General features: G+C 68.1%; 3 protein-coding genes across 7 annotated transcripts; 1 reads left to right on the top strand and 2 right to left on the bottom strand.

The window, feature by feature from the left end:
* Nucleotides 1-3: 3 nt before the first annotated feature.
* On the top strand, nt 4-3,297 carry LOC102376153 (eppin; the record flags this gene model as incomplete). The annotated part of the gene is made up of 4 exons (XM_006035804.3): nt 4-49; nt 304-480; nt 1,440-1,607; nt 2,076-3,297. Coding segments are annotated over 4 exons (402 nt in total), but the record flags the coding sequence as incomplete, so codon positions are not given.
* Nucleotides 3,298-4,457: 1,160 nt separating this feature from the next.
* Nucleotides 4,458-11,128, bottom strand: LOC102376410 (papilin-like). Its single transcript, XM_025191973.1, has 12 exons — nt 11,038-11,128; nt 10,776-10,922; nt 9,696-9,932; nt 9,264-9,482; nt 8,782-8,928; nt 7,675-7,842; nt 7,298-7,435; nt 7,057-7,200; nt 6,488-6,622; nt 6,195-6,344; nt 5,874-6,020; nt 4,458-4,573 (listed from the first exon to the last, which is right to left on the bottom strand). The coding sequence occupies exons 1-12, from the start codon at nt 11,126-11,128 to the stop codon at nt 4,563-4,565; spliced, it is 1,734 nt and encodes a 577-aa protein (XP_025047758.1). The 3' UTR covers nt 4,458-4,562.
* A 675-nt stretch (nt 11,129-11,803) lies between these two features.
* LOC112548018 (keratin-associated protein 10-1-like) lies at nt 11,804-15,614 on the bottom strand. 5 transcript variants are annotated; one of them, XM_025191976.1, is made up of 8 exons: nt 15,493-15,579; nt 15,236-15,376; nt 14,671-14,817; nt 14,448-14,591; nt 14,117-14,260; nt 13,723-13,863; nt 13,359-13,505; nt 12,839-13,269 (listed from the first exon to the last, which is right to left on the bottom strand). In XM_025191976.1, exons 1-8 carry the CDS (start codon nt 15,575-15,577, stop codon nt 12,839-12,841), a joined length of 1,380 nt encoding a protein of 459 aa, XP_025047761.1. In that variant the 5' UTR covers nt 15,578-15,579. The 5 variants fall into 5 exon arrangements, with proteins under 5 accessions (XP_025047762.1, XP_025047765.1, XP_025047764.1 ...); XM_025191977.1 differs by adding an exon at nt 11,804-12,092 and having other exon boundaries at nt 13,129-13,269; nt 14,448-14,817; nt 15,236-15,614; XM_025191980.1 differs by lacking the exon at nt 13,723-13,863 and adding an exon at nt 11,804-12,092 and having other exon boundaries at nt 13,129-13,269; nt 14,448-14,817; nt 15,236-15,614.
* Between the last annotated feature and the right edge of the window lie 926 nt (nt 15,615-16,540).

Consider the following 16,540-nt stretch of genomic DNA (forward strand, 5'->3'; position numbering starts at 1 on the left):
CTCCTCGCCGCCCCGCGCCTGCTCTGTGCCAAGCCCACGCCACCGGCAGGTGAGTGCCCAGTGCGGTGCCGCTTGTGCCAGGGGCAGGCGGCGCTGCGAGGCGCTTCTCCCACGGGACACGCTCCGAATGCGCCGATGCGGATGGGAGGAGCAGGGCGGGAGGGGCCTGGGGCAGGCTGTGGCCCTGCTGGGGCAGCGGGACAGGGCTGGGGCAGTGCCAAGCCCCTGGCACCCCTGCCCCGTGTCCCTGCGGGGGTACTGCCCCCAGGACAGCCCGCTGAGCCCTGCCCCGGTCTCCTTCAGAGAAAGCCGGGTATTGCTCTCGGCAGCCGCCCCTCGGCGGGGTGTTCGACGAGGAGCACTGCAGCGCCTGCCTCAAGGACCAGTCCTGCTCCAACTGCTCCAGCGATGCCGACTGCCCCGGCGAGGCCAAGTGCTGCCCGGGCGACTGCGGCTTCACCTGCCAGGCCCCCGTGAAGGGTAAGGGCGCTCCCTGCTCGCGCTGCCCGGGGAGGCAGGCTCCAGGTCCCAGCGCCGGGTGCAGGAAGCTGGGCTGAAATGGGGGTTCCCCGAGCTGTGCGCCCCAATCCGGGGCAGGGTGCGATGGGGCCCAGGTTCCCAGATGTACGCGCTCCTCGGGGCACGGGCTGCTGCAGCTGGGGCGGTGCGCCAGGGAGCGGTGCCTGCGGTGTGCATGGACCCGGAGCGCTGAGCAGGGAGGGCTCCTCTCCTGCGTCTTCCTGGGCATCTCAGAGATGCTGCCTGGAGACATCCCTCCCCCGGGGGTCGGGGTCCCGCTCTGCTCTCCCCAGGGCATCCCTTGCTCCATTTCCAAACCAGCTCTCATGGCATCCTATGACGCGTCCTAGCACCAGGCTCCCTCGGGAAGGCAGGGGCAAATTGCAGGGGGTGGAGGTGGCGGGCTGCTGCCCTGTCGCTCCCAGTCTCTGGGAAGTAGATTCACCTCCAGAGGCAGAAGCATCCTCCCCCTACCCAGCTGGGACAGGCCCCTCGCTGCTCAGGCTTCAACTAAAGGCCTTGTCAAGCCAGTGTCCAGGTCTTGCTGCCCACGAGAGGCAGCCCAGGGCAGGGGGCTGGTCTGTGGAGAGGGGGCACAACCATTCCGCTGCAAAACCCTGAGCCCCAGGGCTGCGCCTGCACCGTGGCCATCGGGGCGCCTGCTCCCAGACACCTGCGAGAGCCGGGAAGTCCTGGGCTGGCAGCAGTTTTGTCAGGAAAACCAGGCTGTTGGCTCCTGTGGTTTTGCCGCAGGGAGACCCGGGTCCCTTCGCGAGGGGGGCTGAGCAGAAGGTGCCCGGCGCAGCAGGGAAGGAGCGGGCGGAGGGACGAGGTTCCTGCTTGCGAGAGCAGAGGACAGGCTCCGCTTCCTCCCCCGGTCCCCTCCTGCCTGCCGCCCAACCTGCCCGCCTCTCCCCCAGACTTCTGCCACCTGCCCTCTGTGTGCGGCAGCTGCAAGGCGCTCTTCGTCCGCTTCTTCTACAACTCCTCCAGCCGGGCCTGCGAGGAGTTTGTCTACGGCGGCTGTGGCGGCAACAAGAACAACTTTGAGACCAAGGAGGACTGCTCCCAGGCCTGCCAGCACCTGGGTAAATGCCTGCACGGCGCCGGGACCAGGGCTGCACCCAGCTCTGCTCCACGGGGGCTTCCCCCTGCAAGGCAGGGCCGCGGCCGGCCGAGCCCGGCACCCCCCAGCAGACAGAGTCCCGGGTCTGAATGGCTGGAGCAGAGCTCGCGGAGGCCAGCTTTGGGGTCTGTGCTGCACCCCTGCTGCACGCCAGGTCTCCGGGCTCCCGCTGCCTCTCCCCAGGGTGCCCCTGCCTGAGGGAACAGCCCGCACCCAGGTCCCGACAGCCCATCTACCCCGGCCAGGCAGGGCGGGCAGGTGCCAGCCTCGCGCCCTGTCCCAGCTCAGGGTGAAAATGAACTCATTCCTATCCAGTGCATAAGAGATTGCAATCAAGGCAGGGAAACTGAGGCACAGACAATTGCACCTGGCCCCACCCTGCATGAACGCAGGCCCCGGCCCCACCCTGACTGCTTTGTCTCCGTTTCAGACGCTGCTTAGCCTGTCCAGAGCAGGGAGGGGAGGAGGAAGCCGCCCTCCCGGGTGACCACTGCGCTAGGCAAGACTCGCAGCCCCCCCCGGGGCCGATACGGCGGTCCCTGCCTGGCCGGCGTCCCAGGTCTCGTTCTTCCGGACTCTGCAACGAGGTTTCACCAGTGGCTGCTGCACTGCCAGGCCCAGCCCCAGCCCCAGCCCCAGCCCCGAGGCGCTGGCTCCCTGCCCGTTCTATAGCTATGAAGGTCTCTGCGCGGCGCAGCCGTGCTCCGCACAGGGAGGCACCTGCCCAGCAAGGGGAGCGGGACCCTGCCCGCGACCAGGGCACTCTGTGCTGCTGGCTGCAGCCCGGGCACGGGCACGCACGGTGCCAGCCTGGCCCCCTTCCCCGCAGAGGGCCCAAGCTGCTAAATATACGGACAGGACGTGCCAAACCCTGCTCTGGGCCTTGTCGCTGCAGCCTGCGGGGAGATCCCCCAGCCCGTGGGGAAGGGGGCAGCAGCCAGGTGCTCGCCTGCCTTTGCCTGGGCTCTGCCCCTGCTGCTGGGGCTCCAGAGCTGGTGGTGGGGACAGGTCAGCCCCGGCCTCTTCCCCTGCGAAGCCCCGATCACGACAGACCTGACGCTATGCCAGCGTGACGCCTCTGCCAGCTGCGGTGCAGCCGGTGCTACGCGCTCTCACGAGAGCACGTAGCTTCCCTTGAGGCCCCGGTGCTCAGGGTGCGACGGAGGTGAGACACCCTTGGCTTTCTTCTTGAAGAAGGACATTTCCAGCCCCCCGACTGGAGAGAAAAGCCCCTGGCCTGTGCTATAAGATGGGCAGCCCACCGGCAAATGCAGAGCCCAGCTGGACTGGGGCATCTGTGAGGTCTTGGGGCCAGTTCTGCATTGGAAACCTCCCTCAGCTGCTCTCAGGCCAGCTGGACCCGGAGCTTGGCCAGGGCAGGCCACTGGCTGGAGACAGGGAGCCCTGACCTGCAGTCTCAGCTGTGCCACTGACTGCTCTGCGCCCTTGGTCCTGCCACTTTGCTGCTCCATGCTCCCTCCGACTGGAAGCCGCCTGGGTACAGCCCCAGCACACGCCTGTTCATCCCCACACAAACAGGGCTCAGTGCTGGTGTACTGCAATCCCCCCCTGCCACCCTGACCCTCCCCCTCAGGGCTTTGCAGCAGTACAGCTCGGGGGGCACCGCAGCGCAGCGTTGCGCCACAGGGCAGAGAGCCCAGGAACTGCACCTGCACCCGCACCCGCCTGAGCCGATCTAGAGGGAGCGGAAAGGGCAGGAGGGCATTTAAAGGGCTCTGTCCTGCCCCCCCACCTGGGAGGGTCTATTCAGAGGCGGGGGGTGCAAAAGCCAGTTCATGGGCGTGTGGCGGGGGGAAGAGAGCTGGCAGACAGCATCTGCTCTGCTCTGCTCTGCTGCCCAGGGTCGCCCAGTCCAGTCTGCGCCTGGCTGACGTGTCCTGAGGATTGCAGCACGCCCCGTGCAAGTGAAACCAGCCCCCCCCAGTCCTAATGGACTCCCCTGCCATGTGATGGGAGGGCAAACCCTATAAAAGCAGGCTGCTTTCTCTCCTTCTCTGTTCTGTCTCTATGACCCCTGTGGGGTGGCGTGGGGTGGTGGGGGCGGACGGCCTGTGAGGGTGGGCAGCGTGGGTGAGGTTGGAAGGAAGCTGCTGTTGTGCAGCAAGGGACTAGCAATAGCCGGGCAGGGCATGAGGATACTCAGCTCCACGCACACACGCGGAGGTCAGGCCTGCTCAGGGCTTTACAGTGCTCAGCAGCATGCACGCGTACATAGCCAGGTCTGCTCCGGGCTTTGCCATGCACACGCATGTGCATGTGTGCTTAGCTCCATGCACACGTATGCAGGCCAGGTCTCTGCTCAGGACTTTACAGCGCACTGAAAAGCAGCGAGTGGTGGCGTGCAGAGGAGGACGTGTCTGCTCTAGCATCGCTGAGTGCCGACCGACTCCTCCAGGGCGCACAGGCCAGCCCGTGGGCTTGCTGCTGTGGTGCTCAGGGGCTAGGATCGTACCCTGACAAGTAGGGAGCCTGCGCCAACCAGGCGGCAGTTGCAGCCCTCTCCCAGAGCAGTACCATGGCTGGGGACAGGCTGGAGAATGGCCAGGGTGAGGCAGCGCTGCCCCAGCGCAGCGATGATGGGAGGGGAATGTTGTCCTCCACCCCCCGCTCTGCCTGCTGCTCCCTCCTTGTAGGGCCCCCGGGTGCAGGTGCCTGCTGCAAGCCTTAGTGGGGTGGGGGGGCAGGACCGGTGGCACTGGGTGCTGTGCAGGGAGAGCTGGCCTCTCCCCCACCTGGCAGGACAGGCAGGGCTGGGCCGGCCGTGATCCGGGACAGCAAAGACAGTAGATGCTTGGTGCAGCCGTTCCCTTTATTGCTCAGGCTAGCAGCCCCGGGGCGGAGCAGCCGAGGAAGGGGGGACCCTGGCACCTTCCGTCCAGGATAGGGGTCTCCTGGGTCACGCTGCGCCTGAAAACAGGAGAGGGTTGGAGGAGCTGAGGGCTCCCTGCCCGGCCCTGGCTGCAGGGCACAGGCCTGTTCTGCCCCCACCCCGATCCCCCCCACGGGGAAGCACGGTCCCGCGGGCAGCCCTTCCTTGGCTCTCTGACAACGTCCGCAACGTGCAGCCAGCGCTTGCACCTCACCGACCAGCGGTTCTCGACTCAAGACCCCTTGGCAAATGCCAGCTCTTATCTTTCACTTGTTTTTTGACTGCAGGAAAACACCAGCTCAGTTCTTCTGTTGCCAAGTGCTCAGAAAGGCCGCAGCAGGAAAGACTGGTTTTAACATCATGAAAATTGCTGGGCTGGAAATCTTTGGGCTCATCTTCTGAATCATGGGGCTGGCAGGGATCTCCAGAGGTGACCTCTAGTCCAACACCTGCCTGAGGCAGGATCAGCCCTCTCCAAACCATCCTCCATAACCCACACTTTTCATAAAACTGCTGTCAGCCCTGCTGCAACACACAACACGCGACTGTATTTGTCCAGCTTTGGGACACGACACGTAACACCTGAAGCTGCTGCAGGGAAAGCAGGGGACCACAACAGCCAAGATCCTGCTGGGATAAAAGCTAGTTCATGTATGCTCGAGAGACCCCAGGCAGAGGGCCCTGCCGTCCCGCTGCAAAACCCCCCAGTCCAGAGCAATCAGACCAGGGGGTGAAATTCCTTCCTGCCCCAAATCTGGCCATCGGTCTGACCCTGGGCAGAGCAGCAAGAGCCTCCAGCTTTGGTCCCAGCAGGAGCGTTGGCACAGCCCAGTTAAAATCCCCAGCCTGGGCTATGGCCTCTCAGCGCTGCGTGGTATCCTGCAGCACCCTGCAAGGGTCTGAGGCACCCCGGGTTGACAATCCCTGTCCTAGGCTAGCTACGGCAAGATGCACCAGCGCGGGCTGCGGACGCGCTCTCAAACCCAGCCCCGTGCTCAGCAGCGGGAGGGTAGCGGGCATTACACAGGGCATTGCCAGCGGAAGCAGAGATTGCCCTCAGGGCGTGGGGTACACCCCCAGCGCGCCCCCCGGCCCCAGGAGGAGACAGCAGAGTGAGGCAGGGTCCGCCGAGCCGCGCAGGGTCGGGCAGGGCAGGCTTCGTACAAGGAGGGGCCCAACAGGCTGGGGCTCTCCAGCTTGGAGGTGAGCCGACGGAGGGGGTATGGGAGCGGTGCAGAGCCAGCGGATAGGGCGTGCTGTTTGCCACAGCAGGTCCCAGCCGCGCGGACCGCCAGCTCCTAGCTTTCACTCTGCTTTTGGCTGCGGGGGCCAGCGTACCCTTGCGCACGGCCACGCACTCCCAGGCGCAGCCGGTGTCGCAGCACTTCTCGTGTCCCTGGCATATGCTGTCCTCCAGGCACTGGTTGTGGTGCCTCTCCTCCGGGGTGCTGCAGGCTGACGGCTTGGGGCACACGCCGGGGTGCTCTGGGATACGGGGAGGGAGACGATGATCCTCTGCCCCCACACCCCCTGTGCTCAGGCTGGACAGACCCCCGGGCAAGGCTGGCAGGCATGGGGCCGCCCCCAGCTCTGAACGCCTGGCACGGGCATGGGGGCGCCTGCCCCTGGAGATGGGGGAAGCGGGCAGGGCAGCGGTACCTCTGCTGCGGCGAAGGCAATGCTGGAAGCAGCCGCCGAAGCAGCACTTCTCCTGCTTGGGGCAGTCCCGGTCGTGGGTGCACGTGTCGTTCCCCTCACATGGCACCAGTGTCTGCCAGGGCCTGACCTTGGGGCACTCGCCCGGCTTGGCTGCAGAGAGACGGGGGTCAGGAGCGGCTCGTTAGCATTGCCCTCCCCTCCCTTCCCCTCCCCTCCCGCGGACGCATCTCCCCTCCACAGCCGCAGCCTGGGCCCTGCCCCTGGGGGGCAGGGGGCTCCACGGGGCCGGTTACCTCGATCGGGGGCCAGGCACGTCGGGCCGCAACTGCTCTGGCAGCACTTCCTATCCCCTGGGCAGTCGTCGTCCTCCCCGCACGGGTGTGTGCACGGGGCTGTTGGGGCGGCCAGCGGGCAGATGCCAGGCTTCTCTGGGGAGCAGCAAGCAGAGAGTCAGGGGCCAGGGGCCAGCCACAGCCCCCCAGCTCTGACACAGGCCCAGAGCAAGCTCAGCCCGTGCTAAGATGGGGTGACCCTGGGGCCCGTGTGTCTGCCCTCTGTTCTGCCACGCGTCTTAGGGGATGGGTGAGATCTTGTGCCCGGGACGACTCCTCACCCATAGCCAGCCTTCGCCTCCCTTACCCCAGCCCAGCCCAGCACAGCTCCATGGAGGAAGCTCTGCTGCTCTTTGGGGGCATCACCTTGGCATTGCAAAAACCCCTAAGCAAAGCAGCTTCCCCATTCGGAGGAAGACAAAGCCCAAATGGGCCTTTCCATCCTTTGCCCCGTAGACCCTGATGAGACCCGTGCGTCTGGGCCCCAGACCTGCCTGGAGGGCACGGTGCCCGTGATGCCCTCCTCTTACCTTTGGAAGGGGTCATGCACTTGTAGTCGCAGCCCTGGAGGCAGCACTTTTCGTCCCCGGGGCACTCGCCGTCCGCTCGGCACGTGGCTTTGCAGTTGTAGGTGAAGTAGAGCCCGGGGGTGATGGAGCAGTAGCCGCGCTTCACTGAGACAGGGCAGACAAGGGCAGGGCAGGTCAGCGCCACGGCGAACAGACCCGGGCACCAGCAGCTTGGCCTCAGGAGGGTGCCGAGGGGACTCACGCGAGCTCTGGTCCACGCACTCCCGGCGGCACCGCAGGCTGCAGCACTTCTCTCCCCGGGCGCAGTCGTGGTCATAGAGGCATCGCCGCTCGCAGCCCCCCGCCACGGGGACGGGGCCAGGGCCAGGGCTGGGCTCCTCTGCACCGCAGCACACGGCAGGGGCAGGGCGTGAGCAGGGCCGGGCGTAACGGGGTCACCCCAGCACCTGCTCCCCTGCCCAGGAGAGCCAGCGGCCGTCCAGCCTCTCGCGGTTGCTCCTGCCCCTGCCCCTGCCCCTGCCCCTGCCCAGGGGCAGTTGTGGCTGCTGTGGCATCTCTGCACCCTGGCGACCCCGGCACCGTCCCGCTCCTCCACCGCTGTCCTGCCGGGCCCCTCACCCTGGCCCTCGCAGGTCTGGACGCACTCCTCCCGCGTGCGGAAGTTGTTGGCGTTCCCGCGGCAGCCGCTGTAGAGGAAGTCCTGGCACCGCGCGGCCGTGGCGTTGAAGAAGAACCGGCGGGAGTAGGCGTCGCAGAGCCCCTTCTGCACGGGGAGCTGGCACGTGTCTGTGGGCACCGAACAGGCCCTGCATGGGACCCCGCCGGCCCCACCGGGGGGCTGCAGCCCGGTGTCAGTCCCAACCGAGTTAATGCTGCTGCTCCCTGCCCCCAGCCCCTCCCGCCGTCTCTGTCCCCGTGCGGCCCCCCAGCACCGCCCTGGCCCCCCAGCATGGCCTCGACAATGTAAGCGTTGCCCCTGGGCCAGACCGATGGTCCACGAGCCCGGCGCCCGGTCTGCCACAGCGGCAGTGCGGCAGGCTTTGGAGCGCGGGTGTCTCCAGTGATCTGCCCCTTTCCAAACTCAAGAGTCCCAGCCTTTATCCTGTCCTGGCCTGGCAGCTGCTCCAGCCCCCCTGATCCTTTTCGCTGCCCTTCCCTGCACCTTTCCGAAGCTCAGACCCAGGGATCCGCTCTGCCCCGACCACCCCGCGGCACGGCCCCTCATGCTGGGCAGAGCCCTGGGCTGGGCGCTGGCTCGCAGCCCCTGGGGATGCCTCACCCGGCGCTGGCTCCAGGCAGGCGAGGCCACGCTGGATGTGGCAGCGCTCTGCGCTCCCTGGGCAGTCCTGGTCCCTGGAGCAGGGATCCAGGGTGCCTGGAGGGGCTGGGCCAGGCAAATGCAAGATGCCAGGGGTCACGGGCAAGGATGAGCAGGGGCTGGTGGGGTGACACCCCCCAGGAGCACGGGGCAGCCCGCGCGCTGCACCACTTCCATCCGTCTACACGGCTCCTGCTCCCTGCCCTGCCCCTGCTCCATGCCCGGAGGCCAGGAGGGCATCGCACCCCTGAGCTCAGAGGAGCACCCCCACACAGCCCAGCAAGGGCTGCACTGATACAGGGTGCTGTCGCTTGCTATAACACCTCTCCCTGCTGGGGGTAGGCGGGGGGGACACACTCAGGACCACCGAGGGGCCTGGCGGAGGACGTGGAAGCGGCCATGGGCACCTCCTGGCAGGACGCAGCGGAACTGGCACGCCTTGTAGCAACACTTCTGCATCTCCGGACAATCGGCATCGACCTGGCACAGCGGGGGGAATGACCGGATGCACCGGATCGGGTCAGCGGGGCAGGTCCCGGGCTTCTGTGGCTTCCCTGCACCAGAGACGTGGCACCGTGGAGAGCCTGGCACATGGCTGCGTGCGCGACAAAGCCTGCCAGGGTCCCCAGCAGCATGATGCATGCGCAGCCCATGGCTGGGGGCCTGCCCAGCGAGCCCAGGGAGCTGGCTCTGGGCTGGAAAGCTCTGCCTCTGGATCGGGGTGCACCTTTCAGCCCCACCTCCTTGGCACCATCCTCCCTGTGCGCATGGAGAACCAGCTGCCCTGGCACCTCCATCACTGCAACCTGGGGTCCCGCTGAGCTGGGGAAGACCCCGCTGATTCGTGGTGGGGGGAGAAATGGGCTGGCTGGGTCCCATCCCTCCTTACCATCAGCACCACCTTCCTGCTGCCCGCTCCAGTCCCCTCCAGTGGGCGCGGGGGACTGGGCGATGCTGCGAGCGTCCCACTGCGGGTCCACGCACTTGAGGCCGCAGCCAGTGAAGCAGCACTTCTGGTTCCTGGGGCAGGTCCTGTCGTCCTCGCAGCGGCTCTGGCAGGGTCTGGAGCTTGGGTGCACCATCACCTGTGGGCACGTGCCCGGGCGGGCTGGAAGAGCGAGAGGCAGGGCCGTGGCTTCTGGGCACTGTCGTCTAACCAGCGCCCTCCACAGCGGCAGGCTGTTGGGCCACGGTGCGGCCCGGAGCAGCTGTCTGTGGCCCTGGACCGGGAAGAGACTGGAGAGCATCTGGAGCGCAGTTGGCCCCTATGCGTTGGGGTGGGGAAGGCGGCTTCCCCGTGTGATTGTGCCATGGCCAGCACCGCTGGATGGCCGCAGAGCCTGCGCTGCCAGCCCGATTTGGGTCACGGGGTCCCGGTGACCGTGTGCACCCGCGAGCCGGGCCGGAGGGAGGACGGCTGCTGCCGGCGCTGCCCCCACCCCCACGCAGCCCGACACGCAGCACTTCTCGCCCGGCCCGCACTCGGTGTCGTTCACGCAGTTCACCAGGCAGGTGGTCACCAGGCCCGGCTCTGGCTTGGGGCAATACCCCAGGTGCACTGCGGAGCAAGGAAAGGCCCCAGGCAGTGATGGACTCGTCCTGGGGGCCGTTCTGCTCTCGGAGCTGGCGCTGTGAGGTCACGTGAACGGCCGTGCAGGTCTGTGCGGCTGCAACCCGGGGGCACTCGCAGTGTCTCCCAGAGCAGCGAGGACAGACGGAGCACAGCCGTGCTGCCGACCCTCAGCCTCCTTGCCAGGCTCCGGGTGTAACCGGTGGGGGGGGACCGGTGCAACCCACGGCCCAGCTGCTGTGGCCTTGCGGCCGCCATCCCAAACCCTGAGCCTTGTGCCCCGAGACGGGTCTGGCGGGGTCTGCACCCCTCCTTCCCGTCCTGGCCCGGGGAGATCTTTGCTGCTCCGTGACCCCTGGGGCACGGTGGTGTGGCAATACCTGGGTTACGTCACGGGCAGCCGGGGAGGACGACCAGGTGCTCAAGGCTGAAGCCCTGGCAGGACACCATGGTGCCGCAGCCAAGTTCATGGCCAGAGGGCAGCAGCTGCAGCAGGGGTCTAGCCCCCGGGGACTGGGCGCACGTGGTACTGGGGCCAGCCAGGGCTGGGCAGCATCTGTGTGGGAGCCGGGGGGTCTGACAGCGCGGCACCCCCAGGTCTGCTGACAAGTTGCTGGCTGGGCAAAGAGGCACTCGGGGATAGACACCCTCCCTCAGGGTCCTGCGAGGAGCATGGAGCCCAGGTGCCCCGGCCCCCGCGGCCGCGTGGCATGTGCCTGGCTCGGCGTCACCAGAGGGAGGTGACGGAGCAGCCGTGCACGCGCCCCGCAGCCCTGTGTCCTGGGGCTCCCCGGGGTGCCTCCCTCCACACCCCCAGGCGCGGGGACAGACCTGTGGGAGGGAGCACGCAGGCTCTCATGCCCCCGTCGCTGCAGCATTTCTCCATCCCGGGGCAGGACTCGTCCAGGAGGCAGTAGAGGCAGGACGGGCTCCTGCCCTCCTGGCTGTCTGGGGGGCACTCGCCCCGCTTGGTGATGGCTGGATGGGAGATAGGGCCCCTTTCACACCCAGGGGCTGGGGCTGCCCCCCGAGCCCGAGCACCATCATGGGGCCTGTGCCAGCCCCGCTGCCCCAGGTACCCCCCGGCACTCACCCCCCTTCTCATTGTCTGGCGCGGTGCTCAGCTCTGCCCGCTGGGCCAGGACCCCGGCGAGGAGGAGGAGGAGGACGGTGCCTGACTCCATGGCTGCACACAGCAGTCTCTGAGCTCCCGCAGCTGAGCGGGGCGGTATTTATCCCCCGGGGTGGGGCGGCAGGGCCGGGTCAGGTGCATGTCAGCGGTGCGGTGCCAGCCAGGGGCTGCAGCTTATCTGCTGGGAACAGCCTGTACAGGGCAGCGTGACCCCGGGGGCTTGGCGCAGGCTGCAGGGCTGCGGCTGGGGCCTTGCTCGTGCATCTGAGGGTCACCATCAGATCTCGCAGGAGCTGGGGTCCTGGGGACGCCACCCCTGCTGTCCCACCCCCCTGAGGTGACCTTGACCTTTCTGTGCTGATCCGACGGGGGTGTCCTGGCACCGGTGCAGCCCCAGCTGAAGGGGTGCCTGCTCTTGGTGCCCAGGCAGCTCCTCCCAGCTGCAGTCCAGCCCCCCAGCTGATGCTCCCAGTGCCCCCAGCCCCTGCCTGTCCTCCTCTCCCTGTTCCAGCCCCGTCGCCCTCTCTCCCAGGGCTCGGCGGGGGGGCTGCAGTGGCCCGTGTCCAGGGGCAGCACATGTTGCGTGGAGGGATCTCCAGCTGCCCCTGGTTTGGGCGGCATCAGTGCTGCCAGTGCCCCCCCGAACACTGCCAACCCCAAGACATAGCACGCAGAGAAAGCCCATCACAATAACCACAGGAGATGCGGCTGCCACGTGCCCAGCGTTTATTCCTTGTGCTCAGCCTGGAGGCGAATGGCCACGTCTCCAGCAGCCGTGGAGTTCAACCACGTGAATACTCAAGCCGCAGAGGCCGCGGATGCTCTGGGTTGCGAGGGGCAGGTCTGACCCATGCCCCGTGCCCCATGGGGGTGTCAGACCCCCGGGCACAGCATGGAGCCTGGAGGGGCAGCAGCCACGGCAGAAACCCCCTTCCCCCAGGCAGGGGCTGGAGGGTGCAAGAGCCAGGGAGACGTCCTGGAGCCGGCCGCTTCCCCAGGCCAGGACTAGGCTGGGCCTGGAAGAGAAGGAGCCAGGGTCAGAGCCAGGTGTGCCCTCCTCCCCCGGTGATGGAGACGTGGGGAAGCCACTGACGGACCAGGACGTGCCCCGGTGAGCAGCTTGAGCAGCCCTGGCTTCACGTGGGCCCTTGCGAGCAGTCCCCATGGCCATGACTTCTGCCCCTTGCCCCAAGCTGCCTGCGGAGGGGTGGCTGTAGCCCCCATGGGCAGAGGCCCCGGTGCCTGGGTGGGCAGCAGGTACCTGCAGGGGTATCTGCAGAGGGAATGGCTGCACGTGGCATTACTTGCCCCACTGCCCGGCCTGGCTGTGGTTGCAATGTGGGCAAGGGGCCAGCTTGGGCTCGACCTGCGTGGAGCACGGCAGGCATCACTGGAGAGGGCACAGCTGGGGGTTGGGCGGTCCATGTAGCCGTCCCTGCCACCGGGACCCTGCGCCCGGCGCGACGGGGGTAGAGGGTGAAGGAGGGACGAGAGAGGTGCAGAGAAGGGCCACGGGGTGATGGGTGGTGCGGAGACGCTGCTGCATGAGCGGAGACTCCCGGGGTCAGGCCTGTTCTGTTCAGAAAAGAGATGCTGGAGGGGCATGAAAAGGGTTCCCAAGACATCGAATGGGGAAGAGAAAGCCAGGAGGGATTTATTAGTATTGCCTCTCTCGCCGGACAAGAACGAGGGTCGCAGCATGGGACAGCAGCCCGGCAGTTTATAGCTAACGCCGGGCAAGTTGTTCTCCCTCGGCGTGGCATTAAAGGTGGGACTCGTGGCCACCAGATGTGGTGGGGGAACTGGACCTGTGCTTGGCAGAAAGGGCATCGGTCGCTACTGCGCAGGGAGAGGGGCACGGCCCCTGCATCAGAGCGCCCTGGACCTTAAATGCTGGAGGCTGCAGGGGAGAAAGGAGCAGGGAAAGCCCTGCTCGGACCCAGTCCCTCTCCCTTCCAGCCTCTGCACTCTGCCGCCGTGCCGGAGAGGGGCCCAGACGGACCCGGGGTCCGCCCCAGTCCGTGGCAGCCCTGACGGTCCAAGGAGCCACACCTGTCTCGGGAGGGGTGCACGTCCGGGCGCAGCCGGCCAGGCAGCACTTGCGCCTGCCCGGGCACTCGGCGTCCGTGTGGCACTCGGCCGTGACGTTCCCCAGGCACACGTGCGGCGTCCATCGGCACCTGCCCGGCTTCTCTGCCAGGGCGAGAGCGGGGAGAAGAGCGTGAGCGTGCCAGCCCCCGCTCCGTGCCGGCCTGGTCCGTCCCCCCCGGGTAGCTCCTTACCCTGCACGACGGGGGGGACGCAGGCACGGCCACAGCTCAGCAGGCAGCACTTCTCGCCCGCCGGGCACTCGCTGTCCTGGCCGCACAGGAGGGAGCAGTCCTCGGCCTCGTCCTTTCTGGCAGGGGCAGGGCAGAGCCCGGGCCGCACTGGGCAGGCGCAAAGAGATGGCGTTAAGGGGGCTGCAGGGAGGTGGGCGCTGGGCTCGGTCCTGCTCTGGGCACCCGCAGCCCTGGCCTGAGTGGGCACCTGGGTCACTCATCTCTGCCCCCTGCATCCAGTGCTCAGCCTCCGGGGGCCTGTGAGACCCCCAGACTCCCTGCATGGACCCCCTCCCCTCCCTACCCTGGGGCCCACCGCCCTTACCCGCAACGGGCAGCTTGCAGATGTGGCCGCAGCTGGTGCTGCAGCACTTCTCCGCCCCGGCGCAGTCCCCGTCGCTGCGGCACGTCTCCATGCAGGGCCCAAGGGAGCCTCGCAGGAGCAGCGGGCAGGCGCCCGGCTTGGCTGGCCCGCCGGGGTCAAGGCGTGGCGGGGAGCCACGACACCCCCCTCCTCGGCCCCCGGAGGGGTGAGGGAGGTGCAGGGAAAGTGGTCGAGCTGGGGCCACGGGGACACGGCTCTCTGCCGCTGCTGGGCCCTGTCCTGCCCCCCACACCTAGCACCTGTCCTGGGGGATTCCTTCCTAAGCAGGGCTCCTGGAGGGGCACTGATGCCATGTGGGAGATGGAGGGGAGTGGATGTGTCGGGGGGTCGGTACCTGAGTGCGGAGCTTGGCAGCGGTGGCCGCAGCCGGTATCACAGCACTTCTCGTCCCCCGGGCACTCGGAGTCGTCCAGGCAGGCGTCCAGGCATGGCCCCCTGGGCGGCGCCGTCGGCACTGCCGGGCACTCCTCCGGCTTCTCTGCGGGAGAGACACTTGCTGCCAGGGCTGGGAACCTCCTTCTCCTGTGCCAGCCCTCCCCGGGTCAGCCGTCGTGCATGCACACGCGTGTGCAGGCCCATGCACCAGGGGGAAGGGTGCAGTGCCTGTAGCAGGATCTGAGCCCAGGGTGCTGGGGTGAGGGCAGCGCGGGCAGCCCCGTCGGTACCTTTGTAGGGGCTCACGCAGCCCAGTCCACAGCCGGTGAAGCAGCATTTCTCGTCCCCAGGACAGGTCCTGTCGTCCTTGCACCGGCTGGGGCAGGGGGCGAAGTCTGGGGAGGCTGGCTTCCGAGGGCAAACGCCGGGCTTGGCTGGGGGGAGACGGCAGCTCTGGGTGCGGCTCGGCGGACCCCCACTCCCTGCCAGCCACCTGGTCCCCACCAGCCCTACCTGGCTCGGGGCAGTGGCAGCGAGCACAGCAGCCCTCAGCGCAGCACTTCTGGCCCCCGGGGCACGCCGTGTCGTTGGAGCAGCTGGCCGCGCAGCTCCCCGCCCCCACCTCCTGCGGGCCGGACCGTGGGCAGTAGCCTGGGGACACTGCACAGCAGAGACACGGGCTGCAGCCCCAGCTCCAGCCCAGCCCTCGGGGCCTGCCCCTGCACTGGGTCACCCCTTGGCACGCGGGACCACGGTCTGCACAGCCCCCATCGGGGGAGACCTCTGAACAGACCGTGGGTCGCATGTAGGTGCAACGTGGTTGTTCGTGCCCTGCCTGCCCCGGTCCTGGGCTGCGCTGGGCACTGAGAGCGGGCACGAAACCCCCTGCCGAGGTCCCAGCCCCACCCCCCGTGCCTGGGCCAGCTCTGACCTGACCTGGAGCAGAAGGCAGGGAGCCCGCTAGAGCGGGCAGGAGGAAGGCAGGGGGTCTGCCCATGACATACACCCTAGGGGCATGAGCTTGGGGTGCCATCCTGCACCCCCGCCGTGGGAGCTGGGCGCCGGCAGCAGCACGTACCGGTGGCAGGGAGCAGGCAGGCTCGCAGGTGCTCCCTGCTGCAGCACTTCTCGGCCCCCGGGCAGCTGTGGTCCGAGAGGCAGTAGACCCTGGAGGGAGGCACGGCCTTGACCTCGCCAGCCGGGCACTCTCCTTCTTTACCTGCAGCAGAGACAGGGCACCAGAGTGGGGCTGTATCCAGCCCGGGCCTGGGGAGGACAGGGGTGCAGCTGAGAGGACAGGCTGGGGACGAGGGGGCAGCCCCGCTCTGTGCTTACCTCCGTCGTCCTGCCCCGGGGCGCCCGGCAGCTGAGCCCAGAGGATGAGGAGCCCCAGGAGGAAGGTGATGCCCGCTGGCTCCATGGTGCTGCGGGAGCTGGTCTGGAGCCTGGGCCGTGCCACCCGGGATTTAAACCCTCGCCCAGGCGGGGGGAAGGTCCGGCTCGTAGGTGGACAGCAGCCCTGCCACCTTGCAGCATGCCAGCTCCAGGTGCCAGCCCCGGGAGGGCCAGGCCGTGGGAGAGCTCCGCGCTGCCGGCAGCTGGAGGCTGGGGGAAACCCGGGAGGTGCTGGGCTCGTGGCCCACAGCTCCGGGGCTTCTCCGGGTCATGCAGTGGCGGGGGGGCTCCCAGCTGGGCCTGGGCGTGGGGCCGTGCCCGGCTCTGCTGGCGGCACCCGTAACCCGATGTCTGGCCGTTCTCCTTGGACACAGGACCCATTCCCTGGGTGAAAGCAGTCTGGTGCAAATTCCCCCAGTCCGGCATTCGAGGGCAGCGACCACTTGGCACCAGCCCCTTGCCCTGGCCGCTCTGCGGGGTCCTGGCCGCTAGCAGGGTCTGCCCGTGGATGGGTGTGAGCATGTCTGAGAGCCCAGCCCGCCTGGCCCTGCTGGGACCCGCCGCGAGCAGCCAGCTGCACCCCACCCCGGGACCCCCGCGTGGGCCGGGCCGCATTGCAGAGATGCCGCAGGGAGGGGACGGAGCCCCTTCGCCTCCAGCCAGCGCCAGCTGTGACTGCGCGGTGATCTCCGCGAGGGGTCGAACGTGGCGGTCCGGGCAGGCCAGGCCTTGCCTGCCCAAGCCCACCGCCGGGGCCCCCGGCTCTGGAGAGCGCTCGGGGCGGCCGGGGGCCTTGCAGGTGCCCGCTGCCGGAGGGGAGGCTCGCTGCACGGCAAGAGAGGGTGTGGGAGCCGGTGCCTGGGAGCAACCTGCCTCCCCCCCTGCCAGCCGCGGGGGGCCCACACCAGACCGCTCGCTCGGGGGGTGGGCGCGTCCCGGGAGCCAGCTGGCAGCCGGATCCTGCCCCCTGCCCAGGCTGCCGGAGCCC

This window comes from Alligator sinensis, unplaced genomic scaffold (genome assembly GCF_000455745.1).
Source record: "Alligator sinensis unplaced genomic scaffold, ASM45574v1 scaffold1369_1, whole genome shotgun sequence".
NCBI classification, from domain to species: Eukaryota; Metazoa; Chordata; order Crocodylia; family Alligatoridae; genus Alligator; species Alligator sinensis.